The sequence below is a fragment of the Aspergillus welwitschiae genome, assembly GCF_003344945.1.
Source record: "Aspergillus welwitschiae strain CBS 139.54b unplaced genomic scaffold BDQ94scaffold_28, whole genome shotgun sequence".
NCBI lineage: Eukaryota > Fungi > Ascomycota > Eurotiomycetes > Eurotiales > Aspergillaceae > Aspergillus > Aspergillus welwitschiae.
Window position 1 is genome coordinate 107,417 of NW_020798722.1, and position 25,354 is coordinate 132,770.

The following is a 25,354-nucleotide window of genomic DNA, read 5'->3' on the forward strand; positions in this document are numbered from 1 at the left end:
CGCAACTTGAAGGTGCATGTGGACATTATCACAGTCGGTCTGATGCCCTGGCAGAATAGCAAGGGAGGAAGGCGTAACCCAACGTTGTCTAGTCTGACAGGCAACGGCTGTGAGACATATAGCTAAAAACCAAGAACAAAATATCAATTAATCCGATATGGTGTAGTGGCTAACATCGCCGTCTCTCACACGGCAGCCGGGGGTTCGATTCCCCCTATCGGAGCTCAAATTTCCTTTTTTTGACTTGATCTCTTTCAATATCCAAGTTTTTATTTTGTTTTCCTATCGCCGTTGATTCGCGAAATATTAACAAATGATACCGAATTCTTTTTTCCCTTCCTTCCTTCCTTCCTTTTTTTTCTTGTCTACCCACCTAAGTTGCCTCGGTGGCGGCCTGTACATTGTCAGCTCGGCAAATATGCGACGACACGCCCGTTAGTCACACGTTACGACCAGCAAATGGACCATTGGCAGTATTTCCCTGCGCCAGGGCACCTACAAAGTAGGCTACCTGCTAGCTGCCAGCCTGCGAAGCGGACTATAATTTCCCTGATAGGCAAAAGGTCCAAAGTACCGCAGGGCGATTACCCACCGTTGTTACACTATCGGTGCCTGTCGCACCAGGGCCTCGCGACGAGAACTTGGTCAGGTGTTGTCTAAATCCAGCGGGCAAAAGTGGGCTCACCGGCTTCAATCCCGTAGGTAGCACACCTTGTGATTTGTGTGACGTGAGCCCGGTTACCTCAGTAGTAGCTGAGCATAATCTTGGTATGGCGAGTTGCACAGTGGGCCTTCCAGACTACTTTGTTTCCTGTAATGGCATGCCTATGCCGCTTCTCGATTGACGAAATAGAACGGGGGCATATCCATGGCTGCATCATCGTGGAGTTAAGTGGCCATTCGGGCGTATTACTGCAACAGTGGACCGTCATTCCACGACCTACGATCTGCGAGTAGGATCATTATCGCAAAAGCTCGGTCGAGACACGGCAGATCATTGACAGGACTCCACCCGTCTAGTTAGGCCTCGACCATCCAGTTTCTGTGTATCCCATGTGCGGAACTTGGATGCTGCAAAAGTGACAGATCAAGGTCAAATCCAGAAATGACACTGGCTCATCTTGTTTCGGCACCATCATGCGTGGTGGGATGCTGTTCGCAGCAGTCCGCCTGCATGACAATGCCATTGGCCTGGGTTGGGGTCTGTGATTGTGAACAAGGATGCAGTAGTTCGGCTGTCACAGGGATAGGCAAGCCCCTCTGCAAATCAGCGCCTGCGATCGACGAACTAGTCACGACGTCCATGAACAAGTTGAGATGCATAAAGTACCGGACCATATTGCGTTTTAAAGTTATGGTCCATTGTTGGCATCCCTGTCGGATACTACGGAATAGCGTACATACTGTGACTCGAAGTACGAAAGTAGACGTAGGGGCTCCTCCAGATGACGGATCCAGAAAGGCTAGATTCCGCACGTTGGGGCGAGGGACAAGTTCCCTCCGACCCATGTCGACAGGTACACAGTCGGCGAGTCACTTACAGGGACTAGCCCCCCTCGGCCTTGATATACAGCCGTTCGACTTGGCCTGAGGCTCCGCAGTGGATCTTAGAAGTGCAGGGATCTGAGCGAATGGGATGGGGTTCCTGGTACCGCCGGAAGGGGGAGGATGGGATTCCCCTGCAGCTCACTTGATCAAAAGAGGATGGCTATGATGGCTCCAAAATGGGGCGGAATGCAAATAGTGCGCCGTCTGAAAAAGCCAAAAGGCGGGAAACAGAAAGGCGGAATCGATCAATCATGCGAGAGTCGAGAGACTAGCCGAGTGTGATTGGAGATCAGACCCATGGTCCTTCGATTGTTATCCGTCGCCGCGGGACCGGATCCGCAATTCCGTTGGAGACGAAAGTCCTTCCTGAAAGTTACTCCTTTTTTCGATCCGGGATCTTATTTCCCTCTACTGATTTATGAGTATGTGTATGTGTATAAGTGTGCTATGTGTGTGTGTGTGCGCTGACCATTGGTGCACCGTATCAAAATATGGATGAAGGGTCAGCTTTGCCACGAAAACAGGAAGGAAATGGCGGTTGTTGAGAATCCACTGACATGTGTAGGTAGTACAGGCATCTACCTGCCTACTCAAGCAGGTCGCCTACATACCGAGTTCTTTCATAGGTCAGTATGGAGAGTAAGAGTGGAATTAGTGGTCTTAGGGAACCGAGACATGCTTACTCCTTCAGAGTAGACACATTAGTTAACCAGAATGAACCTTACTTGAGCCGTCGAGTCCGTAGATAGTTACGCCATTGTTGCGCCGCGCCCCCATAATTAATCCCAGCTGAAAGGATGCTTCCATCTCGCATTGCGATAGGTAGAAACGGAGGGACGATGGAGACTGATGGAACAAATTCCATCCCGTCCCAGCTGATGCTGGATACGACTGTATGACACTTAATTAGAGGAAATAAAATCAAAAAAAAGAGAGAGAGAACAGTGTAAGTGTAGACGAAGACCGGCCAGTCCGCACTTCCTTTCGCCCTTTGAGGGAGCGCAATTAAGGTGGGGAAAAGAAAAGCAGAGAGAAGGAAGAAGAAGGAAGGCATTTTTGGCCATTTTTGGCACTTTTCATTTTTATTTTGATTTATTTATTTTTTTTTCACTTTTCTTGCAAGTTGCCCAGCCCCGCTGGCTTAGCCACGGTGGCTCGACCAAAGCCAGCGACGGGGAAGTACGATTCGCCCGTACTTTTGCCCCCCAAATCCCTTCCGTCGAGCCGGCGTGTGATTGTGACGCAACGGCGAAAAGCGAGGAGGGCGAAAATGAGATGAGATGAGAAGCCCGCCCTTTTCTCGGGTTCGATGTTTCACATCCACCAAAAGGTGCCATCCATCCACCTGACCGCTTATATGGTTTTATTGGTTCGGGGAGGTCAAGCCGGTTCCAGTGCACAAAGACCTTCGGTTCTGGTAGTGGACTAAAGGTACCTGGTGGATTCGTACCTCTTCTCAGCTCTATCTTTGGTCCGGTACTTCCTACCCGGTACTCAGTACCTTGGTTCGCTTCAAAGTCTATCCTACTACTCCTGACGTTTGAGGGGGGGTTAGTGGATGAAGGTATCGAGGTTGACGAAAACAGCGAGGTGCTGGTCCCATGAGATAACTACTTGTTGTTCCATCTTCCAACCGAAAGGCGGAAAAGCCTGCGGGTCTAACTTCATATGTCTCCTTTCTTTCTCAGATCTCACACCCTTCTCTTACTCCTCAAGTCTCAAAATTCCGTTCCCGCTTGGCTCTCTGACTCGAACGGACTGCGCCGCGTACAGTAAGGTGGACTGGGTTAATTCTGGGCATTATATTATCGATCTGACAAAATAAGACCGAGAGACTCCGAAGATTTTACATAGATGCAAATGCAATCACCAATGGCTGCCATCACTACACACCATTTATCACCAACAGGGAAACCCCCAGTAGGCTGGTGGTCTACTGCGTATGACCTGCGCGGTTCCCCACATTGATCGAACCGATCATGCCCGTAATCATGTCAAGAGACCAGGGATCCCAGCTGAAAGACCTTCAAGGATCTCAATTTTGGATCACTACTATGGCTCAGTCCTGCCATCGTCGTCGTAGCAAAAGTAGTAGTAAGTAGTAACTAGTTACTGCTGGGGGCTTCTTTGACCCGCCACAGCCGCAGTCACGCTGCTTTGCCGGTGATGACCGATCCAGCAATTGTCGACGAGTGTCTTACTGAATATTACATTATTGTTCAGCGCCAATGGCATGATGCACAATAATTTACGCTGACGTCAACTACTCCAATACGAGAGTTTCTAGAATAGTTCGATACATTTGCTTGACGAAGCATCATGTAGAAAACTGTATGGGGGGGTGGGCCGTCTTTAGTCGGGTAACCACTTCAATTACTATGAAACAAGCGGCCATGCGCCGACAGTACCGACTTAGCTAAGTCAGGACGGAACCGACATAACTAACCAACTAGTAGTCAGTGACTTTATGGTAACTATCGGATAATTCAACCATGATGGAAGGCAATAATGAACATGGCCTAATTAAGGATTGGATGATCGGTAAGAGAAAGGAATCAGAAATCAGAATAGTGGGACTGGAAAAGACACTCCGAGTCTCATCCGCCACAGTATAGAATTTCCAAGAGGCGGACCCGACACTCTGGCGCGGGAACTGCGCCTGTAAAACGATCCACCGCAGACCGGAAGCGGGTGGCTTGTCCCTCCAAAGCTGATTTCAGGTGGGCCGTGGATCCCGAGAGTTGGGAGTACACCACAGAGTACTACTCAAATACTCCATACGGAGAAAAGTCAAGGGGATTCGCTGAGGCCTTGAGACATGTGTTGGGTCAGAGGAATGGACCGCGGCAACGTGAAAAATCGCCCGGCGAAACTAAAGGGTGAGGGGAGGGAAAAAAGAAAAGAGAGGCTGGAAAGGTATGGGGCAGAGACCTGCTGATAGAGACAACGTCATGCGTCAGTAAGCCATGCCAGTGATAAAGATGCTCAATGCTGAGTGTCGTTGCAGGATATTGAACGAATCGGAGATTGGGTGGGTTAGGCGATAGGGAAGCATAGTATTGATGTTTTGTCGTTGTGATCAGACAGGCAAGAGCACTAACGTAAGACGCGATATGCTGCTTGATGGGATAGACAGCCTCCAGGACAGCCTCTAACATCCTCCTGCAAACCGAAGGAGGATGATTATCGGATAAATGAGCTGATGTTACGGTTCCTTTCCTCCAACCCTGGCTCTGACACCTCTCCCAACCATCCACTGCAGCAAAAGCGATGTACCGCGGGGCAGCCCAATGCCCCGCCGGTGCGATAACAAGAGGCGTGGGTGTATGCCACCAGTAGCAGCAATCAATCGACCTTGCATGAGGAGTTGATCTTAGCCCAGCTGTCAAAACGGAAAACTGCTTCCCGAAGGTTGTTGCCAGCTGCCCTCCTGGCGACCCGTGGCTGTGTATTGGATCAGCTTGTGTGTGTAATGTTGGATCGCTCACCGTAAGTTTCTCGTTGCTCCCTGCAAGGCGGACCAGGGCTGCTGCTGCTCCGAGGCATGATTCAAGCAAGCATCAGCGACTGCCCGCGCTTGGATTTCTGCCCAAAGCACAGCAGAGCGTTATTCTTCCTTTCCCACCCCCCCGGGAAAGGGGGCAGCTGACCTATCGCAAAGATTTCTTTAAGAAAAAATAAAATACAAAATAAAAATAAAGACACACGAGGACTGCAGTAGGTAGGGTAAAATCGGCCAGGATCTTTGACAGATGTTGACAAACAAAGCCTGTCTGTCCCGCATTCGGTGGCACAAGGATCACGATGCAGTGGTGATATCGGCCAACAGCTTAGGCGGTCCGTACCCAAGTTAGCCTGCAAGCCCCTCCTTTTCGGCTCTTCACCGCTTCCTGCCGGAATTCTATTGTTCTGTTTTGTTTTGTTTTGCTGGTGGTTTCAATTCAAGTGGTGAAGTGGGCAGTCACCGACGCCTTTTTCCCCCCCTCAGCTGGCACAAAGTTATTGCACCTGCAGGGCAGCGGCATCAGCGGGCACGGCACCACACACACACACACACACACACACACACACACACACACACATACACACCGGTATTTCTCACTAATCATCGTCATTCTTTCCCTCTCTTCCTGTACTCCATACTACCAACAGCTCATCATTGTTACCAATTATGACCGCACAGTAGTCGCCAGCTCTCATGCAATTAACCCGGTTACAAGCACGAGTAGTCAACTGCTGCTAATCATTTCAGGGTCCCCCCTCTTGATCCACCCAATAATTTAGACTCGCCCGTGCTTCATTCAGCTGCGACGGGTCATGCTCACATGATGTACAGCAGCAAGTATGTATGTATGTATCTGCTAAGAGACTAGGCGCATCGCGATGACATTTCACCGTCCGTTTCCTGTTTTCCTCCGAAACGTCCGAGTGGTTATCAAGCTGGACACGATCGTGGTCACTCGAGCTAAGACCGCTGACCACTCGGCCATCTCCTGTCCAGTATCATGGTTTTGAACGGACGCCATGCAGACACCGCCAAACCACGGGCCGTTTGGGTTGACGGCTCCTAGCAAATCTTTGAAACCCAAAGGAGGCCCGTTGTCGTCTTGCTTGTCAGGGAAATGAGGGGTAAGCTCCATCCTACTGGATGCAAGCAATGCATCCAAGTCGAAATTAATCCTGCGACAGCACGTTGTCGCGAAAATCCCTAAATAGCCCAATCGGGATCCTTAAGGAAGCCCTCGTATTGGCTTTGAAGACCCGACCCGACTTATCTTCGTTCGCATGCTCTCGGGTTGCGTCTCTCCGCGTGGTAGCTTGGGTAGGGGTTTGTTTTCCTTGAATGCTCTTTCGTCCGGCAACCTCCTTGAAGCCGCCGGCGGATTGAACTACTACTTACTTCCTATACGTATCTTTGGCCCAGAAGCAACGGGGCCATCGGGTTTCGACTCGGTGGGCGGAATTTCCGGATCCTCCCCATTGGCTTGGTGTACCAAATCTTTCCCTCTCAACCCCTTTTTCACTTTCTATGATGATCTGGTAGAGTCAGCGGGTTCAGCTGCCTGTTACTGTCCGTCCCAAGTATCATGACGTCGTCTGCTGCTCTGCAATGCCTTTTCTTTTTTTTTCTGGGCTGCCAGAGTTTATTGTCCGCCCTTCATCATCTTTCCTGCTGGGCGTGCGGATGCTAATGGTCGATCGTCCGTATCAAAAGCGCCCCACTGGCCTATTCATCATGATGGTCAAAAGATCACTTGCAGCTCGCAAGCTTCCATTGTTTTTCTCCCCCTCTTCTTGACCCTCAGTTGGCTCGCGTGGCTCCAGATCTCAACCGCGCTAAGTCAGGCACTATGAGATCCACAGCATGGTACTATTTACCTTATGCAGAGGTGGGTTTTTACCTGTTCCTCTCTTCATTACCGATTACCCCGTACTGTTACAAACTCGGTACTAAGTAAGTTGGGCTTTTTCCACCTCCGCCCGCCCTTAGCGTTGCTTTTATGTGTTCATGGAGGAGGCTACTTTTTCGGAAGCGACGAAAAGACATAAAGCGATCATACTTGGCCAATGGCATTATCAAAGGGTAAAGTTGTCCACTAGGTATCTTTCTCACCCGCACCCCTGGTCTGTTATAGTAGGATATTGGCCATGTCACCGGTAGAGCCTAAAGAAAGAGAGGGCCACGCGATTTGGGAAACAAAACCCACGGCGGCTAGTACTTACTTAGCAAACTTACTACGTACTTGGCTAGGTAACCTCGTAACTGAGGGATGGAGGAGCAAGACGGACAGGACCTTGAAGGTTGCGTCGTCGGGTGTCAGGCTCATTAGCCTCATACCATTAGGTACCAGGAACTTACTTTTCGCATTACCCGCCGTTTCAGGTCTCAATTTAGAGGTTCTCCAAGCAACACGGGGAAAATCTCGAGCGCTAGCCGTTGGACTAGTAGATAGGATGACGTCAAAGGAATCCGAGAAGGGATTTCACTGGGGATTAAGAGTCTGCGAGGATGTCTATCCCTCCACAGTCATCGGCAGCCCCAGGGATGCGTGGAATGATCTTGATGGGATTTACGATTGGTATCCAAACAAAACGTAGTTCGGTATGGACACCAGAACTTACTGTAATACTTCCGTCTATCCGTTGGGACCGACAGCGCAGAAAAGAACCTTCAAACAAGGTAGATAGAGTTCGGCGGGAGCTCCAATCAAACCCCCGTGATCACCTGCTGCAATGTTGTTCGCCCTCCTCGCTTCTTTGGCTCTTCGATCCTTTCTTCACGACACACACACACACTCTCTCTCTCTTTCCCTCTCAGTCTCCTCCCTCCAGAATTCCCCAGGTACTGTAATATCACCCACCAATCACCAGACAAAGCTTGTATGCTTTCCAAAAGATCGCATTAAAGTTCCGGGGCATTTGCTCGAGAAGCCGAGCGGTCATCACTATGTAGTTATCTATAGCGTGGCTTGATCATCTCTCTGGGGTTATGGGTGAGATTGGTCAAGTTGCTTGTTTGGGTACGGAATAAGACTGCGGCGATCGGATTTAGCCCATACACCACTTGTTCCGGGTGCGGAACCCAGGGACAACACGCCTCTATAACGAAGGACACTTAATAATGATTGATTATTACAATGATCATACAATTGTCTGAGCTTGGGCTGCTTGTATGTAAGCAACTAATCATGGGGTGAGAAGTCGCAATCCGCCTCTCAGTAACTACTAGTCGTCGTAGTAGTAGTAGTAGGCTCTGTCTCCTTTTTGACGGGTGATCGCACTAAATGTCAATCGGTTTTCTCCCGATCACCCACCCCGTCTTTTGTCGGTCCACTTCCAGTCGAGCGATGGAATGATAGCGTCGTTTCTCACCGTAAGGGCTGGCTGTCGATTGCTCACCTCCCGCTTGCCGTCAGTCCTATTATCAGTCCCACTTTGGCAAATGGAGGATGGTTAGTAGTTGTCTACTGAGTATGGGCCCGTCTGCTGTGTACGTATGTAAGTAAGTATGTATGTGGGCTTTGATTTTATTTCCTTTCCCCAAATTTACGCAGTGCTTTTTTTTTTGCCTGTTCTCTTTTTTTCCTCTGCCTGCTCCGCCCTCTCATCATCTGCTCTCAGCGATCTTCTTTCTTCTCGTCGCTCACTAATTACCCACTTTGTCAACCCCTCTTTCTCGCCCTCTCTTTCTTCCCATTCCTTTCGTTAGTTGCTCTTATCTTTTGTTTGGCTAATCGGTATTCTGCCCACTGTTCCGATTTTCCGCTCTTCCATATCAGATCACCACACCTCAAACTTGTCTTACTTACTGTACACTGTTGATTTCTTGGCTCGACTTGCCGATGTGTATTTCTCCCTGATCTTGCACGATTCACCGCTTGTTACTATTAAGCAGCCCCCAAACAAGGCACCCCCGTTTTTATTGTTAGTTAATTGTCTATTGTAGTCCAAATGACTGCTAAAGTACAACCTTCCCTATATTCGATAGATTTCTGCTTCCTGATTTGTAATACCATGGTAGCTTGTTCTGTTGGATGTTGTCATGATTAGCGTAGTTCTTTGTTTGTCCAACATCAACTACCAACAACTACCGAGTGTGGACCTCAGTTCTTAGCCCTTTTGATGCATATATTTTTTCCCTTTTTCTTTTCCTTTCTAATTGTTGTCATTTTGTGGGCGATCCCCTTTTTACCTGATCCGTCAACTGATCAAGCATGAGGGTGGGAACCGGCTGGCTCTTCCAGAATTCCGCTACTGTGGATCAGGCCGAAGGGAGGGAGGGAGGCAGAGCGAGGAAAGAAGAGACTTACTTTGGAGGGACAGCAGCTTTCCCTAGTGTAATTACAGCCACACTTACACTTTCACTCCCTCAATCACTTACCCACCAGTTAGTTTAGCCATGATGGGTAATCCCCTTTATTGAGACTTGGGAGGGGGGCGGGGGGAGGCGGGCTGGTCACTGTGATTGAAAGTGGGCTGGAGGTGCTGTTAGATCTATCATCTCACTAAGTCACACTAAAACCAGACTTCTGGAAAGCCGATCATCATTGCCTTACGGGCCAATTTAGCGCGCTCCTAGCTATTCACCTGTGACTGTTCCCCGGAGCCCGGGGCTCAGGTCCATGGGTCCTACCGGTCAATCTGCGGCGGCGGCTCTGGAATGGGGCAATTTGCGGTTTTTCGCTGTCTCTCCTTTTGCCTTTTTCTCTCCCTTTTTGCTTCCTACTTTTTATTTTTTATTTTTTTTTCTCCCCTCTCTTATTTATTATTATAATTATTATTTTTGGTCCCATTTTTCCTAAACCCATTTTACCCTTGAGTTCTTGTTTTATTTTCCTTTTTTGTTATTTATCTTCTAATTTTCGTTCCCATTATTTCCCTACTTTAGTTTATCGTTTTCCCCTTTGAGTGTTTAGTGTGGTCTGACAGTAGGTCTGGTTGATGGATACACTTCCAGCTCCGATCTCAATCTGATTTTTCCCCTTATGACATTTTTTCTGTTTGATTCGATAATGATGATGCTAATTATTCCTGGCTAATATTTTACAATCGGGAAAATCACGGAATTGATTTGATTTTTTCTGTGCTGTAAGGAATCAAAGAACCATACCGCTCTTACATGGGTAACCGGGCGGTTTCCCTCTGGTTCCCTTTCTGCCCGGACACGGCTGGGCGTTACTACTGGCGAGAGAGAGAGAGAGAGACTTAGAGAGTAATACTTACTCAAGTTGTCACCCAAGGTGGGAGTGAAAATGATGTATGCCCCGTAAGTAAGTAGTACCTTGGATGGAGAGAGTATTGTTTCGCTTCTGCTATTGGCTCCACCCCTTTCTCGGATTCCGGTTCTGCTTTGCTGCTTCTCTTTTCCTGCTACTTTTTCCCCTTCCGCCCACAACTCTTGTGGTGCCCCATTATTTTGTCTTGTTGCCTTGACGGCCGTGTCAGATGGTTCCGATCCATCTCTCGTTCCCTCCCCTCCGCGTAGTCCACCCGCATCATACCTTAAAAAAATAAAAAAATTTAAAAAATCGAAAAATTGGTTTTTTATTTTATTTTTTTTTCTCCCCTACCCTCGAGAAAAATAAAAAAATATTAATCATGCTAATAATGAAAGTGGATCCCCTTATTCCTCAGCTGTTTGCTGTCGACTGCATCCTGCATCCTTTTGTACAGCTGTAACCGAAATAGGCTTGCTCCATTGTCCCATACTTACTATCTTGAACCGTTGACGTTTTAGTCTTTTCGCCTGATCACATATCTAGGTAATCCACTGGAAATACTTCATTTAATTCCCTGCCCGTCCAGATTCTCCTTTTATGTGACCTTCCCTCTCTCCGCCATCTTTCTTAAATACAATCCACTTGCCTCCGTGGACTGCAGCGCTTTCTTCTCCTTCTCTTCTCCATCTGTTGCACTCCGCTACTATATCTGCTACCTTAGTACTACTTACCCATTAGCCCTACTATCCTACTACCTCCACCCGCCAACCCATCATTATTGCCCTTGCACACCCTCAATTGAACGACAACGACCCAGCCCTTGGATTTCTATTCTTCTCCTGCTTCTAACTTTGCCTCCCTGTGATTATCTTTGATCACCGTTGGGGTTCCTCACCACTCAAAGTTTGCGTCATTGGATTCCCTTGCAGTTACACAGTCTAGCCGTTTCTCGGGAACAGAAGCACGGGAAATAAAATCCCAAAAGATTAAAAGGATTTGCAGCATCGATTGACGACAAGGGGGTTAGAAATGTTGAACCCCCTTTAACAAACCGAGTCCTCTTGTCTTCAGTCCAGCGATCTTATCATCATAATATTCCCTCCCTTCGGTTACAGCGGAGATTCCAGCCGAAGACACATTCCCCGAAATCATTGGCCATTGGCCTCGCATATTGTCTTGCTCTATATTATTGCAAGAGACGCAAGCCGATATCGCCATCCGTGTTTGATCTCGAAGACCTCACGCGAACAATAACAACAACAAAAACAACAACAACAATCCCCGATAATTCTTCATTCTGTTGAGAGTGAACCAAGTGGGTGACCGCTCAATCAACATCATGTTCAAACGACCGTCATGTTTACAAGGCCGGCGGCATGGTGAGGGCAACGGTGATTGGACCGCCTTCCCTGTCCGCCAGCTCTTTGTGCTAGGTATGTTTTTTTGACTAGTACTGGACCGACTATTGTGACAATCCCTTTGCGCCCAATTCCCAACCGTGATCGTGCATATGGCAAATAGGAACTTGTTTGGCCTCGGTCCATTACTTTGTTTTCTGTCAATCACCTTTTGTATTCTATTTTACCTTTCTGTTTGGGTACCTGATACCTGTGCACACATACACCCCTCTTTCTGCTATTACTACGATTACTACTGCATGCTCCTTTCCCCGCGCAATGTTAGACCAGTACTATTGGCCGCATCAAATGGAGACTGACAGTGATCCCAGCACTATGCCGCATCTGCGAACCAATCGCATTCATGTCCATATTCCCCTATGTTTACCAGATGGTCGAATCATTCCATGTGACGGATAACGACCGCAAGATCGCCTTGTATGCCGGGATGATTACATCGGCCTTCACCTTTGCAGAGTTCTCCGCAGGCATGTTCTGGGGCCGGATGAGTGACAAGATTGGCAGAAAGCCTGTCCTCATCATGGGCTTAATTGGGACTGCCATCAGTATGGTCGTTTTTGGGTTCGCTCCCAACTTGCCAACTGCCATGATCGCCCGGGCACTGGGAGGCCTTCTGAACGGCAACATTGGCGTGCTTCAAACTACCGTTGCAGAGATTGTCACTGTTAAGGAGCACCAACCCCGGGCCTATTCCATCATGCCGTTCGTCTGGTGCCTTGGGTCGATCATCGGGCCCGCTATGGGTGGTGCGTTGGCACAACCATGCGACAATTATCCCGGATTATTTCAGCGTGACACCATCTTCGATCGCTTTCCCTTTCTGCTGCCCAACCTGGTCTGCGTTGTCGTCTTAGTGTCCGGAATCGTTGTTGGCCTGTTGTTCCTGGAGGAGACCCATCCGGAGAAGAAGCACCGCCGCGATCCCGGCCTGGCGTTGGGCAATTGGCTCGTTGCGAAAGTCTGGGGTTCTCCCGAACCTATTCCCGAGCCCACGGACGCCAAAGCGGGATTGGCCGGAGAGGAGGAGGAGGAGGAGTACTACGACTACGAGGATGTCCCTCCGCCAGAGTACAGGAGCACGGAAAGTTCGCCTCGTCTGGGCCCGATGAAGGAATCGGACAACCTGTCTGCAGATGACGACATTGAGGGGCAGATGAAGGGCGAGCCGTGCGCAACTCCCAAGGCATTCACCAAACAAGTCATCTTCAACATCATTGCCTATGGCATTCTTGCATAGTAAGTCTCCTCTCGTTCCCCACTTCTTCCCCGCCGTTCTTCAGACGCTGACCTTTACACAACAGCCACAGTGTTTCCTTCGACCAACTCATGCCCGTCTTCTTGAGCACTCCCAAGTCCGACGACGATGTCGTGCTCCCCTTCAAGTTCACTGGTGGCTTGGGACTTGCTACGAGTAAAATCGGGTTCATGCTGGCGGTTCAAGGCGTTTATTCCATGATCGCGCAGCTGTGGCTGTTTCCGTTTGTTGTTCGTCACTTTGGAACACTGAGAGTTTTCCGCTTCGTGTTGCTTGTTTGGCCCCCTCTCTACCTCATGGTCCCTTACCTTATTCTCCTGCCCGAACAGCTGCAAACCGCCGCGGCCTACGTCGCTTTGATCAGCAAAATCACGCTGCACGTCATCGCATTCCCTGCTACCGCTATTCTCCTCGCCAACGCTGCTCCGTCTTCCAGAGTCCTCGGTTCCATCAACGGCGCGGCCGCCTCGACAGCTAGCTTGAGCCGCGCTTTCGGCCCAACGGTTACTGGCTTGCTTCATTCCAAGGGTCTCGAAAGTGGATACTCCGTGCTAGCCTGGTGGGCTTGTGGAATAGTATGCATCCTTGGCGCCATCGAGAGCTTTTGGATGGAGGAATCGGAGCGAGACAAGGACGTGGAGAAGAAGGCCGAATGCGATGGCCCAACTTCGAACCGCGACTCGCTGCGGGGTTCCTTCACTGCAGGCAAGGAAGATGGCTCTCCCGAGGAAGTGCGGAGACTGCTTTCTTCGGCGCGCACCAGCGTCGATGACATGGACATTCCCAACGTGGACTCAATGCAAGCCAACCTGAACGTCACTTCCGAGCCCGAGCCCGACAAGTCCAAGTTCAGCCGATAGACCTGTTCTACCTCTGTTTCATTATCGCGAGAAGCACTGTCGCATCTCTCGCATCATTGTCTCTTTTTCTATTCGAACTGCTTTTGTTTGGAGGCTGATTTCTATTGCTTGAATTCGCATTGCCTTGCCTCTGCCATTTTTGCTTTTGTTTGATTCTTGGCTCATATTTGGTGGTATAGCTTGATTTTTTTTCCCCTTTGATTTTTTTCTTATCCCCATGGTTTCCGTTGCTTTTCATTATTTATGTTTTAGATCATGATTTTCAAGCTTGGGCGATGGCGCAGTGTATAGACTGGGAGCATTATGTGACAAAAGCATGAGGGCCGGCAATTCTGTCTTTGATTTTGGGGTTACCGCGGGGATTCATTGGGCACACATATGATTTCATGCATCTGGGAGGCTCGTTGTCATTATTGCTACATTTAACCACTCTATCCGCAGAGAAAGAAGAAGAAGAATTCATTGCTGGGGGCAAGGAAGAGAGCAGTAGCATCTCTCCTTAGCCCTGTCGATTTTAAGACATAACACAAAGCTCTTTCAAACGTATTTTGTAGTGTTCATAACTGTTATTAGTAGATATTGACCATATCTTCGACAGCGATATTGACCTGCTTGCTAGTCCTATTTGTTGTACCTTGCCCCTCCGCTCGGTTGTCGAGTCTAGTTGAGTTTTCCTCGAGGCTCTGACTGAGTAATGCAACCTTCCCCTCCTCTGACTAGCCACGCCGTGCAGACATGCCACCTGTAAGTAGTGCTGTCGCGTCCTCTGGTAGTGCGGGGGTGCAGATGGGATCAACGAGGGGAGGGGGTTGGTGCTGGGAAGGGTACCTAGGCACCATCCATCCGACAAATTGGCTTTAACCGGTCATTAGGAGAGCTCGCGTAGAAGGAATATTATCTAGGACATGGGCCTGGGTCTCGTCTGTGCGCTACTGCATTGCTTCAAGTTCCGTAAGCTGTGAGAACCTGGATTGACAGGAACTGAGGAGGTACCTTTTGGAACTGTAGTACTTCTCCATAGTGGACTTAGTAGCTACTTAGTAGACTTGTTGCTAGTTAACTAGTTACTGCTGACTGACTGGCCTCGGTTCGGATGACAAATTTCATCCGTGCCATGGCCCCAGCTTATCAGTAACCAATCATACAGCATGGTCTGTGGGCGGTGTCACGTGGAGCAGACTCAGTGGTATCGGTATTGTCATCGATTCGGCTTCGGACGACCTCGAATCTCTCTTCAGCAATATCAACGGTGAACCTGGACCAGGTTCCCCCCAGTGCAATTCTTGTCGTCATTCAGATCCTCAATTGCTACACTTACAAGCATTAGCTTGTCATTGCTTTGCTATTCATGCCGACACTTTATGACTGACATACGTACGCATCTCACTACTGATACTAGTGCCGGCTGGCGGCACTAATCACGATACTAAATGTTCCTACTTAGGTACCGGACCCAAAGGTGCCCTTCAAACAACTCCACCAAATTTTGCCCTATCTTGACTTTTGATGCTTGCTTTTTCTCTTTCTCACTCATCAGTCGTCCATAATCCAGCCCGTCAGTTCACCCCCAGTCTAGCCTATCCGCGTCTTCCTGCTGCGACCGGTCCCCTCCGTCATGCGCAGCGACTGTGCCCTCCCGTCCAGATAATATCGCCTTTCTGTCCTGTCGGATCGCGGCACTAACGAAAAGTCCGAGCATCGGGACAGCACTGGCGAGTCAGCCTTCCGTCGAATCGCTGTCCCCGGATATCGAAGCGGATACCCCAGTCCTCGAAGAACAAAAGACGCAGAAGCAGAACATAGCGCATGGGGGGGTTGTCTTATCATGAATGCTGATTCGGTTCTGGGTCTCCGGTACACCATCTCCGCATCTCGCTTGTCCGAATCCAAATTCTCCCCCCCGAGACATGGTCGCATGTCTGCTCGACTCTGCCGCGTACCCTTCTCGTCATGCTGAACCCTGATTCTCCTCCTTCGCCGACCTCCATAGGGAGGAAACGTCCGCATCCGCCTACCGAGCCCGCCTCGATCCCGCCAGAGCCGTCGGCGCAATCCCACCAGCAACGACAGTCAGCCACTGACGGTCCTGCAACTCAGTCCGCCGTCGCCGCCCCCTCTACCACCAATTCATCCTCGTTCCGAAATGTCTCCGCCTGTAATCGTTGCCGTCTACGGAAGAACCGATGCGATCAGAGGCTGCCGCGATGTCAGTCCTGCGAGAAGGCTGGCGTCCGATGTGTCGGATATGACCCGATAACGAAACGCGAAATCCCTCGCAGTTATGTGTACTTTCTTGAGGCCCGTGTGGCGTATCTGGAGAAGGTATTGATAGACCATCAGATATCCTACAAAGACCCAGTCGCATTTGACGAGGAGGAAGCCGTGAAAATCGAAACAGGGATTGATACTGCGCCGGCCCCGGCAGTTGGCTCCGAAGGCTCGGTTTCAGCGGCCGGTGATGGGGCCGCCGGTGCGGATAATAACGAAAAGTGGGTGAAAAAGGAAAAGGATGGACTCGTGCTAAGAAGAGAAAAGAGCGATCCCACTGGTCAGACGTCGGAGAACAACAACAACCAGGACTCGCAAAAGGAAGACAATTGGCGCATACATAATCTGGTATCGAATATTGGCATGGTGTCTGTGCAGGGAACCTCTGATCCCCGATATTTAGGCTCTACCTCTGGTATCTCCTTCGCTCGCGTGGTTTTTGCCGCCGTCAAGAGTTCCGTGCCAGGGAATGTTGCAGAGCGCGGGCCAATGCGCCCGAATGAACGCCTGCCGCATAGTGCTACGGGGACAGGTGGGAGTAGCATGCGTGATTCCTTCTTTGGATTACAGACCAGGTCTATGATGAAATGTGCTGCATTCCCAGATCGAGACTTGGCTGATAAGCTAGCCAATCTCTATTTCGAGCATGCAAATCCACAAATGCCCATTTTGCATCGGGCTGACTTCATGGAGATGCTTGATCGTACATATTCGCTAGATGAAAAGAACCGCTCCCCTCGCAGTCTTTACATTCTCAATATTGTATTTGCCATTGGTGCTGGGATTATATTCGAGGACAAGCCATCCTCTGATGAGAAGCAGGATGGTCGCGACCACTCTCCTTCATCTTCTTCCAAGCGGCCCCGGCTTTCAAGCCATCAGCACCAGCCGGAAGAGTATCATGCCTCCGCGATCATCCATCTGGAGTCTTTCCTGGGTAACACTGCGTCGGGGGACGGGTCTGGTGCTCTGGAGGAACTACAAGCCGTGCTTCTTCTCGCTAGTTTTGCCCTTCTGCGACCTGTGGCTCCTGGTCTCTGGTACATCGTTGGTGTGGCAATGCGGCTGGCAGTCGACCTTGGCTTGCACTACGAAGATGGAACCGACATTGACACGCTCGGGGAGGAAGCCATAAGCCGTGCACCAGGCAAGAACGCAGAGAAGTCTAAAGCGCGAATCGACCACCGTGAGCTCGGGCGTCGGGAATGGGTACGCGACCTGCGCCGTCGGCTGTGGTGGTGCGTCTACAGTTTCGACCGTTTAGTCAGTTGCTGTGTTGGCCGCCCGTTTGGAATTAGCGACCAAGCCATCAGTACCGAGTTCCCGTCTCTGCTAGAAGACAAATACATCACCAAGTCTGGGATTGTGACTCCTCCTGAGGGTGCTCCAAGTTACAAGCACTCCGCGCATCATTATTTTAAACTGCGGCTGCTGCAGTCCGAGATCCAAGATGTGCTCCAGCATCAGCAAGCCCGGTTCGTTAGACAGAGAGCCCCTTCAGTGGGTAGACGACATATTCGCCCCGACATCTCCTCTCCTTTCCTTCAAGGCTTCGATTCCTTCCGTTCCTGGCGTAGAGACGTCCACCGGCGGCTTGTGGAGTGGCAGCAAAGTGCGCCCACGCGTCGCGATACTGGAGTCAGGTTCCCTGTTGAGTTCCTTGAGTTGAACTACTGGCAAGCGGTGATTATGCTTTATCAGCAAAGCTTGACCGTACCGGCTGAATTGGCGGATGAGATGATGCCAGCCGAAGATGTGTCGAGTCCGTCGTTCTCCAACGTAGATGAGGCAGAAGATGAAGATGACATCTACTATAAGGTAGCTGAGGCTGGGCAGAAAGTGATCCGTATATACCGTCAGATGCACCGGGTACGGTTGGTTAATTACACGTATCTAGCTACGCACCACATCTTCATGGCGGGTAGGTCAACGGCTGGCTCGGGCATGGACAGATCGTTACTGACTTTCTATTAGGCATTTCCTTTTTGTATGCGATCTGGCACTCTCCTTTGGTGCGCAGCCGTCTGGTACGAGGTCTATTAGCCGTCTATTATTTAGAAATCATTCTGACCATATGCAGACCCTCGACGAAGTGGACTTCACCGTCCTTGCAGCTACATCTGTACTTGGCGATCTCATGCACAAGTGCCCGCCTGCAGAAGCCTGCCGTGATGCCTTTGAACGCATGAGCAAAGCGACGGTTCAGATGTGCTTGTCCACCACGGGATTCGGCTCCCAAGTAGACTTGACCCAGGCGCCAGTCCGAAGCACACAACGACCGGCAAATGCGCCACATCCAGACCAGAGCAGACCATATGGAAGGTATTCCCAGGACCCACGACAACGCGCGCCGGCCCGACGACAGGGTCAGGGACAGGGTCAACCGCGGCCATCACGACCTATGCCACGGTTCGACATGAATCTCGGAGACCTCTTTAATGATAACACCGCCGTCCCAGAACGACCCAACAGTGGACCTAGTAGACTGCCAGGACCCTATCCCGTCCGACCAGACTTTCCCGAAGCCTCTACTCCCACCCCCACCTTCCCTCCTGATCGGGCGATGCGGCCACACCCCCCGCGAACCCCATCAATGGAATACTATCCCCCCTATGAGACCACCGTATCTCCACAGACCCAACTGCCCCAGCAATACTACTACGGCAACTCCCCACAACAGAGCGCATCGCCAAACAGCGTCAATGCGAACCCACCCGCCACCCACTATCATACCCCGGAGAACGAACACCCGCCTTCTGGGTTGAGCCTGGATTTCCTCGACTTCGACCCCACGGCCGCTGAAGGCAGCCACATGGCCGGCGAGTCGGATGGACACGGCGAGTACGAATTTCAAGCGATGCCGTCATTGGGACACGGCGTGGGCCACAGTGTCGGGATTGACCTGGGCTTCGGCATGGCGATGGATTTCCAACATGATTGGAGCGAAAACGCCAACTACGACATCTTAGAAGGTTACTTTTTCGGTGGGGCAGGGAACGGACCATCTGGGGAAACCCAGTAGCTTTCATTTCCGTGTTGCAGACATGATGATGGTTGTTGTATATCTTTTACTACTTTCATGTCTATACATTTCCTTATTTGATGGCGAAGTGATGGAAAGAAAAAGGAAAGAAGGGGCATTGACTGGATGATGGACGACTTATGAAAACCTTAACTTTGTCTGTTTGTACATGGTTAGTTACGGTATATTATTTAGCTATATCATATTATATCCTTCATATAGTGTCATATTTTTTCCCCCCAAAGATTCTCATCCATTTCCATCCACAACGGGCGCGTGAAGATACCGTTTACAATTATTGACAATATTAAAGAATACCTAATGAGTAATACATGAGACATTTAGTAGAGCCCAAGGCACACTGCACAATATCATCCCTCATGCCTCTAAACCTTATCCCAGTGACGTTTTACTCCACAGGGGTTGTTTCATCAGGCGGAGAAAAAAAGCAGGGCCCAAGCAGTAGCCCACCTATCTCGTAAGATTTAATCCTAATCCACACCTTCAAAGTAAATGTGCCCAGCAGAGAAGCAAAGGTGAGGCCAAGGTGGATGGAACCATATTGGGCAGCAAGAAGCTAGTTGGTTTGTCTCCAGTTAAGTCACTAGTAATCCGTTCGCTTTGAGTTGGCTGCGGCACTAAAGTAGCCTGACTAACTACTACTCACTAGTTGAGTAAAGCGATCGGGGATCACTCTGGGTTTGGGTGTTGAGTGACTGTTGTTGGCGCTGTAGGGTGAGGTTGTATGGAGATGCTTGAGGGGTTTTAGATTGGGTACTGTAGTGGCGAGTATGACATATATAAAGTTAGCTAGATAAGGGGCCCTATAGCGGGTCGCTGGGTTGTTTTTTTTTTTTTTTTTTTTCTTCAACCGAGAGATGTAGATGCGTTGGAGATGCTGGAGTGACGGTTCAGATCGCAGTGGGGAAAGCACCAACTGGCATTCGAAGCTGGCGGCCAATCGGCGGGCGCTTGGGCCACGCGAACCTGAGAAAGAGGCAGAAAGCAATCCATCTGGATCTTCTTTCTGCGGCTGCCAGCTCTTTCGTTCCTCACCGGTCTTGCCTTGTCTCTCTTTTATTTCCGCCCCTCTTCTTTTTCTTTTCTTCTTCCCTTTTTTTGTGGGAGCAACTATATCGTTTGGAACCTGTGACAGGAGGAACATGTGGTTTTGCGCAGCCTATTGAGAGGGGGAAAAATATAAGCTGGTTTCGAGTGGAGCTCTCCGAATCAAAACACTCTCACCCGGCAACGCTCCCGGTGGAAAAAGAGCAGTCAGTACTACAGGTGATTTTCCCATTGCTTCATTTTTATTCTCCATGTCTGCTAAAGATGCTTGAGCTTATCCCCATGCTAACCAACCAGGAAATGCCAGCTAAACGGTGAAACCATCGCTCCTTGCTGTACTCCCCGCAACCCTTCGGTTTCCGGCTCCGATCGTTCGCTCGATCCTTGCGGGCACCTCGATTTTTTCCCTTCTCTTCGCTCGATTGGATGTTATTCTGCTTCTCTGCCGGTCTTCTCTTCTTCGCTACGCTTGTTCCTTTTTTCTTTGTCCCAGTCCGACCTGCAGTGCCGTTCCTTCCTCGTGATAGGTCATGTGTACAACACGATTGAACCTTGGCGCGACGATAGTGGTACACGCTCATTTCAAGTGATTCGGGAACCCGTCACTCCCTCAAAATGGTCAAGGCGGACGTGCGAAGGGATTACTACGCCGACCTGGGTCTGACCCCGAGCGCGGAAACAGAGGAAATCAAGAGACAGTTCCGCAAGCTAGCGCTCAAATACCATCCGGATAGAAACCCCGGGAAAGAGTTGGAGTTCATCTCCAAGTTCCAGGCGATCCAGGCGGCCAATGAAATCCTCAGTGACCCCCAGCAACGACTGAAATATGACACGGATCGCTTGCGCGCCGGTTACGGCAAGCTCTACGGCCCTCCCAAAGCCAACACGGCTCGAAAGGCCCCTACGAATCCTTATGCATCCCCGTATACTCCGAAACCACCTCAGCCTCCGAAGACCCGCCCCCAGTCTTTCCATCATAGTCCATCTGCCGGCGCTCAACGCTATGCTAGCTACGCGCGAGCGGCCCCGAAACAGGCATGGGAGAAGAGGCCAGATGAAGGGCAAACACGTGCCGATGCATATAGGGGGTTCCAGGAGATGAAGGGCAATGCTATGCCGGGTGGTTGGTCTTCGTTTGACCCCCGCACTGGTTATGCTGGCACCCCGCCCAGGCCTAACGGGCAGTCCCCGAGGCCTAAATCTGCCTACGAGTACTTCAAGAAATCCCCTAAAGCGGCGAGTCCCGAGCCGACTCGGACGCAGTCCGCCAAGAAGAAGCAAGGGTTCGCTCCGCGCGCTGCTGGCGGCGATGAGCCCATGGCTGCAAATACGTCTGCTTATACGAGTGTTCCCCGGGCTGAGCGCTCGCAAACGCCAAACACCTTTTACGCTCCGGCTCCCTCACCGACGGCTAGGAAATCGGCAGCCGCCGCGCAACATCGAGCAGAGAACACAAGCACTCCAGATATTGAACGAGCGAGAAGCAGATATGCCACCGCGGGCGGGGAGCGAACATTCTTCTCGAGTGCCGGACTCGGACGCTCTGCTAGCATGCGCGATTCGACGTCGAGTCCTCAACCCCGTCCCAGGACCAACCCACCTAGCCCCACTCCTCCGGAGAGTGGCAGACACCGGAGCGCTAGTCCAAAGTTGAAGAAGGATAACCGGAATTATACATCTACAAGCTCGAGTGATTCGGAGGATGATGACTTCTTGGCGCGCAAGCCCAAGGCAGTCCCTAAGAGCCGGCTTCGTGCCCATAAGAAGTTCAGCGACTTCCATACTGAGAAGAGTCGTAAGACAGGACCTGGTAAGCGATATCCTCATGAAGGATTAGTCTACCGCCCGCGGTTAAAATCTTTAAAAGAGTAGCCGGGCAACCGAGTTGGTGAATGAGGATAGAATCTAGTTGCTAACGAAGACCTTTTCCTTAAGGCCTAGACTCTGAGAAGCCCAGTCCACCTAAGAATGTATTCGATACATCTGCATTCTTTGGAGACGGGAGTCCACTAAAAGCGTATGTTGAACTATACCCATCAATAGGTCATAAGTTAACTGGTTTACGTGTATAGCTCCGGAGCCTCTAATGCGGACGCTCATACCCCGAACAGGAGTTTTAAGAGCAGCAGCCATGAGCAGCTCCGCCAGCCATTCTTTGCCCGGAGCTGGGAAGGCACAGACTTCTTCGGTGCGGCGCAGTCGGACAAAGAGTCGCAAGATTCACGCGCACGAGGTCGCGGTGCGAACCGGGACATTTTCGGCCAAGCAGAGGGCTCTGCGGGTGCTTCTAACCTCAAATCGCCGCGCTCAGAGTCCGCGACCTCCCAACAGCCCACGCCTTTCGCCCAGGCGAAGTTCTCTGCCGACGCATGGATCGAGGAGCTGCGAAAGGCTAACATTCCGTGGGCCGTTCCGACCACCGATAACGCCAAGCAAGCACAGCCAACTGCCTCACAGCGCCAGAAGAGTCCCCGGAAGCAAACTAGGCCTGGAGTTAAACCCCGGCCCGCTACCCAAGCCAGTGTGGCTACTGAAGCCGAGGAAGCCGAATCGACCATCAATGGAGAAACCGCTCAGGAGCCAGCCAAGACCGATGCTGCTGATGTAGAAGCTATGGATGTTGACGATGTTCCGCCTGTAAATACCACCGCACCAGCTGCAGAGCCAGAGAGGACCAAGGAAGACGAGGTCAAGGAAGACAAGCCCAAAGAAGACCCGGCGAAGGAAATGCCCCCTCCGAAGATTCGGCCAACCTCGCGGAAAGGAAAGGTCCAACACACAAAGTCATTCGACTTCTCAAACCTCACCAGCACAGTGCCATTCACGCCGACCAGCAATGGCGGAATCGACGACCTACAAGACATCCAAGCCAACCTCCCATTCGAATCCCGCCCCAACGTCCCCAGAACAACCATGCGCGATGTCCGAGCCCGCAAGCTAGTCTGTCCGAACCCACCAAAACGGCCAAGCGCACCAGACCTAGTCCCCATCAGCGCAGGATCCCAACAACTTGGCCTCCCTCGAGCTGCATGGGAGCGCTACGCCGCAGAAATGAACACATACATGCGCGAATGGAATTCCTTCAACCGCCGTATCCTCCGCCACTTCAACGCCCGCCAAGAAGCCATCGAGACAGGAATGGCACCGAACTGGATCAGCGCTGTTGGAGACTCGGCGCGTCTCAAAGTCGACGCTCAGGACCAGGAGGAGGACGACGACGACGGTGACAACAAGAAAGCGGATGGCAACGAAAGTGATGATAGCATGGTAGCCGGCAGCGGGAAAGCCGGATTCAGCGCCTACTTGCGCGGACTCGATGAAGATGCCAAGGTCATGAAGCATTGGGAAGTCGCAAGGGAAATGCACCGCGAGTGCATTCTGAAGCTTGGGGAGATGCGCGAATGGATTTTGAATGGGGGGAAGTTGGTATAGGCGATTAGAGGTGCATGAGCGTGAGCGTGAGCTTAGCTCGACAGAGGCGTTTAAGAGACGGCCGAGTATTATTATTACTACTACTACTTCTGTTAACTGCATTGGGAATGGGCGTTGCGGTTATTTTGCTTACTACTGTGGCATTTGGGAGACGGTACCATATGTATTATAGTCTATCATGGTCATGAATTCGTTTGATATTAACTAGAGTCTATTTGTTTCCAAGTTGTCACCTCATGATCATGTTCGTTCGTGACTGTACGGACCCTAGCCCCAAGCCCCAAACCCTACCCCGATACCGATGGGCACGCTTCAGGCTGCTATAGTACTATGCGCCTCGCCGCAGTATCCTTCCCCTCTATAGAGATTGGAACATAAATCTACGTCCTAAATTCTAAATGCTAACGCATCGAGAAAATCCTTTTTCTCCTTTCTCTTGTTCTTAAAGAAATATATATAAACTCAAATACGTAGTAGCAGATCATTATTAAAATCACCAAATCTCGATCGTTCTTTTCATGCAACTAATTTTCAGTCCATCTTCCCCTTGGCTGCAGACAGATAGGAACGGACAAAGAACCGGACAAAGAGATAGATCAGAGGCCCAAGATACAGACCCCCCAACAGTAGCACGGCCAAGTGACCTGGGGTATGCAGACAGGGTACCACAGTACTATGCCGCAATTCATCGTTCAGAACATCATCCCTGCCAGTTGAGATGCGCGCATGCGGTGAATCATACGCAATGAACAGATAGCACAGACCTAGGATATAGCCAATGCTGAACTGGGCAATCTGTACAGCCGTCAATGTCCGCTTGAGGTGCATTGGGACTGGTATCTTGAGCGTCTGGAGAGCGTAGTATAGGTACTGCAAAAACACCGACCCTCTCTGGTTAGCAACAATATCTGAAAGATGATTTATACTAAATGCTTGTTTGTTAAATCCGAGGCGATGATATAACGAACCATTAATGCATGAACACCGCTATTTAACAGTGCAGCCACCAGACAGTGAGGTGATATCGAACGCATGAGCGCCCACGAACCGATCATGACTCCGGAATGGTGGTATGTTTGCAAGAAGGTGATCTCCTTTCCTTTCAGGATCAAAATGACCGTGTCCATCACCTCGTAGTACTTGGACATGTACATGACCCAGCAGAAATATCCTAGGCCTCTCTGCCATAAGCCATCACCATAACCAGTATCCCATACAATGCGCGTTGCGTTGAGTACGCTATTATGGAGAATGTATCTTCCTTCGATGTGACATAATGTCGCGGCTACGTGCACAGAGTATGCTTCTCGCTTTATGGATGGAAGGTTTCTGTAGACTGTCGAGAGCAATCCGCAAAACACCCATGCGGAGAATACTGCAAGGCTGATGTTGTGGAACAGCACCAGGTATTGAAAGGAGCGGGTCTGGGTCAATCTCCATGGCTTGTGGCATCTTCTGCGATTGATGGAGCTGAGGTAAGCGATGATTAGGACATAAGAGCTGGCAAAGAGGATTGGGAATGCGATATGCAGAGGATAGTCGTACACCTCGGCAGATATGTTGAATGGCCTAGTCCATGACCTGTCTGCATCTGATGGACGGATGATCGAGGTGTGGTGGATGGATGGGAATTGGATGAGACGTGCAGGTGGTAGAGTGAAGTGAAGAGATAGACAGTCGTTCATTCTGGATCTGTGAGGAGACGCGAGGGAAGGCTGCTACCTTCTTCTTTTGGTTGGATCATATGGGCCATGGTTCCTTCT

The 25,354-nt window shown here is 50.4% G+C and overlaps 7 protein-coding genes and 1 non-coding gene across 8 annotated transcripts; 5 read left to right on the forward strand and 3 right to left on the reverse strand.

Annotated features, from left to right (window-relative positions):
* The first annotated feature begins 151 nt into the window (after window positions 1-151).
* BDQ94DRAFT_t204 lies at window positions 152-223 on the forward strand. Its single transcript has one exon. It is a non-coding gene; the product is annotated as a tRNA-Glu (tRNA).
* Window positions 224-1,532: 1,309 nt separating this feature from the next.
* On the reverse strand, window positions 1,533-2,615 carry BDQ94DRAFT_148256 (uncharacterized protein). Its single transcript, XM_026767163.1, has 2 exons — window positions 2,232-2,615; window positions 1,533-2,165 (listed from the first exon to the last, which is right to left on the reverse strand). Exon 1 carries the CDS (start codon window positions 2,600-2,602, stop codon window positions 2,270-2,272), a length of 333 nt encoding a protein of 110 aa, XP_026623672.1. The 5' UTR covers window positions 2,603-2,615; the 3' UTR covers window positions 1,533-2,165; window positions 2,232-2,269.
* Window positions 2,616-5,588: 2,973 nt separating this feature from the next.
* Window positions 5,589-6,375, reverse strand: BDQ94DRAFT_148262 (uncharacterized protein). The gene has a single exon (XM_026767164.1). The coding sequence runs from the start codon at window positions 6,186-6,188 to the stop codon at window positions 5,940-5,942; it is 249 nt and encodes an 82-aa protein (XP_026623673.1). The 5' UTR covers window positions 6,189-6,375; the 3' UTR covers window positions 5,589-5,939.
* Window positions 6,376-9,586: 3,211 nt separating this feature from the next.
* BDQ94DRAFT_148269 (uncharacterized protein) lies at window positions 9,587-10,433 on the forward strand. Its single transcript, XM_026767165.1, has one exon. The coding sequence runs from the start codon at window positions 9,672-9,674 to the stop codon at window positions 9,849-9,851; it is 180 nt and encodes a 59-aa protein (XP_026623674.1). The 5' UTR covers window positions 9,587-9,671; the 3' UTR covers window positions 9,852-10,433.
* Window positions 10,434-11,121: 688 nt separating this feature from the next.
* BDQ94DRAFT_66035 (MFS transporter) lies at window positions 11,122-13,812 on the forward strand. The gene is made up of 3 exons (XM_026776275.1): window positions 11,122-11,701; window positions 11,998-12,922; window positions 12,988-13,812. Exons 1-3 carry the CDS (start codon window positions 11,608-11,610, stop codon window positions 13,799-13,801), a joined length of 1,833 nt encoding a protein of 610 aa, XP_026623675.1. The 5' UTR covers window positions 11,122-11,607; the 3' UTR covers window positions 13,802-13,812.
* Window positions 13,813-15,618: 1,806 nt separating this feature from the next.
* On the forward strand, window positions 15,619-19,317 carry BDQ94DRAFT_180976 (transcription factor domain-containing protein). Its single transcript, XM_026773785.1, has 3 exons — window positions 15,619-17,990; window positions 18,044-18,096; window positions 18,150-19,317. Exons 1-3 carry the CDS (start codon window positions 15,752-15,754, stop codon window positions 19,089-19,091), a joined length of 3,234 nt encoding a protein of 1,077 aa, XP_026623676.1. The 5' UTR covers window positions 15,619-15,751; the 3' UTR covers window positions 19,092-19,317.
* Window positions 19,318-20,463: 1,146 nt separating this feature from the next.
* On the forward strand, window positions 20,464-23,770 carry BDQ94DRAFT_180980 (DnaJ domain protein). The gene is made up of 3 exons (XM_026773786.1): window positions 20,464-21,969; window positions 22,095-22,176; window positions 22,232-23,770. Exons 1-3 carry the CDS (start codon window positions 20,775-20,777, stop codon window positions 23,589-23,591), a joined length of 2,637 nt encoding a protein of 878 aa, XP_026623677.1. The 5' UTR covers window positions 20,464-20,774; the 3' UTR covers window positions 23,592-23,770.
* A 352-nt stretch (window positions 23,771-24,122) lies between these two features.
* Window positions 24,123-25,276, reverse strand: BDQ94DRAFT_161145 (elongation of very long chain fatty acids protein; the record flags this gene model as incomplete). Its single annotated transcript, XM_026769330.1, has 2 exons — window positions 24,123-24,461; window positions 24,560-25,276. 2 exons carry the CDS (start codon window positions 25,274-25,276, stop codon window positions 24,123-24,125), a joined length of 1,056 nt encoding a protein of 351 aa, XP_026623678.1.
* Window positions 25,277-25,354: the final 78 nt, after the last annotated feature.

Excerpts from the sequence above, each read along its gene's own strand:
- BDQ94DRAFT_148256 (XM_026767163.1), bottom strand. The coding sequence starts at position 2,602 with ATGCCTTCCTTCTTCTTCCTTCTCTCTGCTTTTCTTTTCCCCACCTTA.
- BDQ94DRAFT_148262 (XM_026767164.1), bottom strand. The coding sequence starts at position 6,188 with ATGGAGCTTACCCCTCATTTCCCTGACAAGCAAGACGACAACGGGCCT.
- BDQ94DRAFT_148269 (XM_026767165.1), top strand. The coding sequence starts at position 9,672 with ATGGGTCCTACCGGTCAATCTGCGGCGGCGGCTCTGGAATGGGGCAAT.
- BDQ94DRAFT_66035 (XM_026776275.1), top strand. The coding sequence starts at position 11,608 with ATGTTCAAACGACCGTCATGTTTACAAGGCCGGCGGCATGGTGAGGGC. Across the intron at positions 11,702-11,997 it reads CCGCCAGCTCTTTGTGCTAG|CACTATGCCGCATCTGCGAA; the intron begins GTATGTTTTTTT and ends CAGTGATCCCAG. Across the intron at positions 12,923-12,987 it reads GCCTATGGCATTCTTGCATA|CCACAGTGTTTCCTTCGACC; the intron begins GTAAGTCTCCTC and ends TTTACACAACAG.
- BDQ94DRAFT_180976 (XM_026773785.1), top strand. The coding sequence starts at position 15,752 with ATGCTGAACCCTGATTCTCCTCCTTCGCCGACCTCCATAGGGAGGAAA. Across the intron at positions 17,991-18,043 it reads GCACCACATCTTCATGGCGG|GCATTTCCTTTTTGTATGCG; the intron begins GTAGGTCAACGG and ends ACTTTCTATTAG. Across the intron at positions 18,097-18,149 it reads CTTTGGTGCGCAGCCGTCTG|ACCCTCGACGAAGTGGACTT; the intron begins GTACGAGGTCTA and ends GACCATATGCAG.
- BDQ94DRAFT_180980 (XM_026773786.1), top strand. The coding sequence starts at position 20,775 with ATGGTCAAGGCGGACGTGCGAAGGGATTACTACGCCGACCTGGGTCTG. Across the intron at positions 21,970-22,094 it reads GAGTCGTAAGACAGGACCTG|GCCTAGACTCTGAGAAGCCC; the intron begins GTAAGCGATATC and ends CTTTTCCTTAAG. Across the intron at positions 22,177-22,231 it reads GACGGGAGTCCACTAAAAGC|CTCCGGAGCCTCTAATGCGG; the intron begins GTATGTTGAACT and ends TTACGTGTATAG.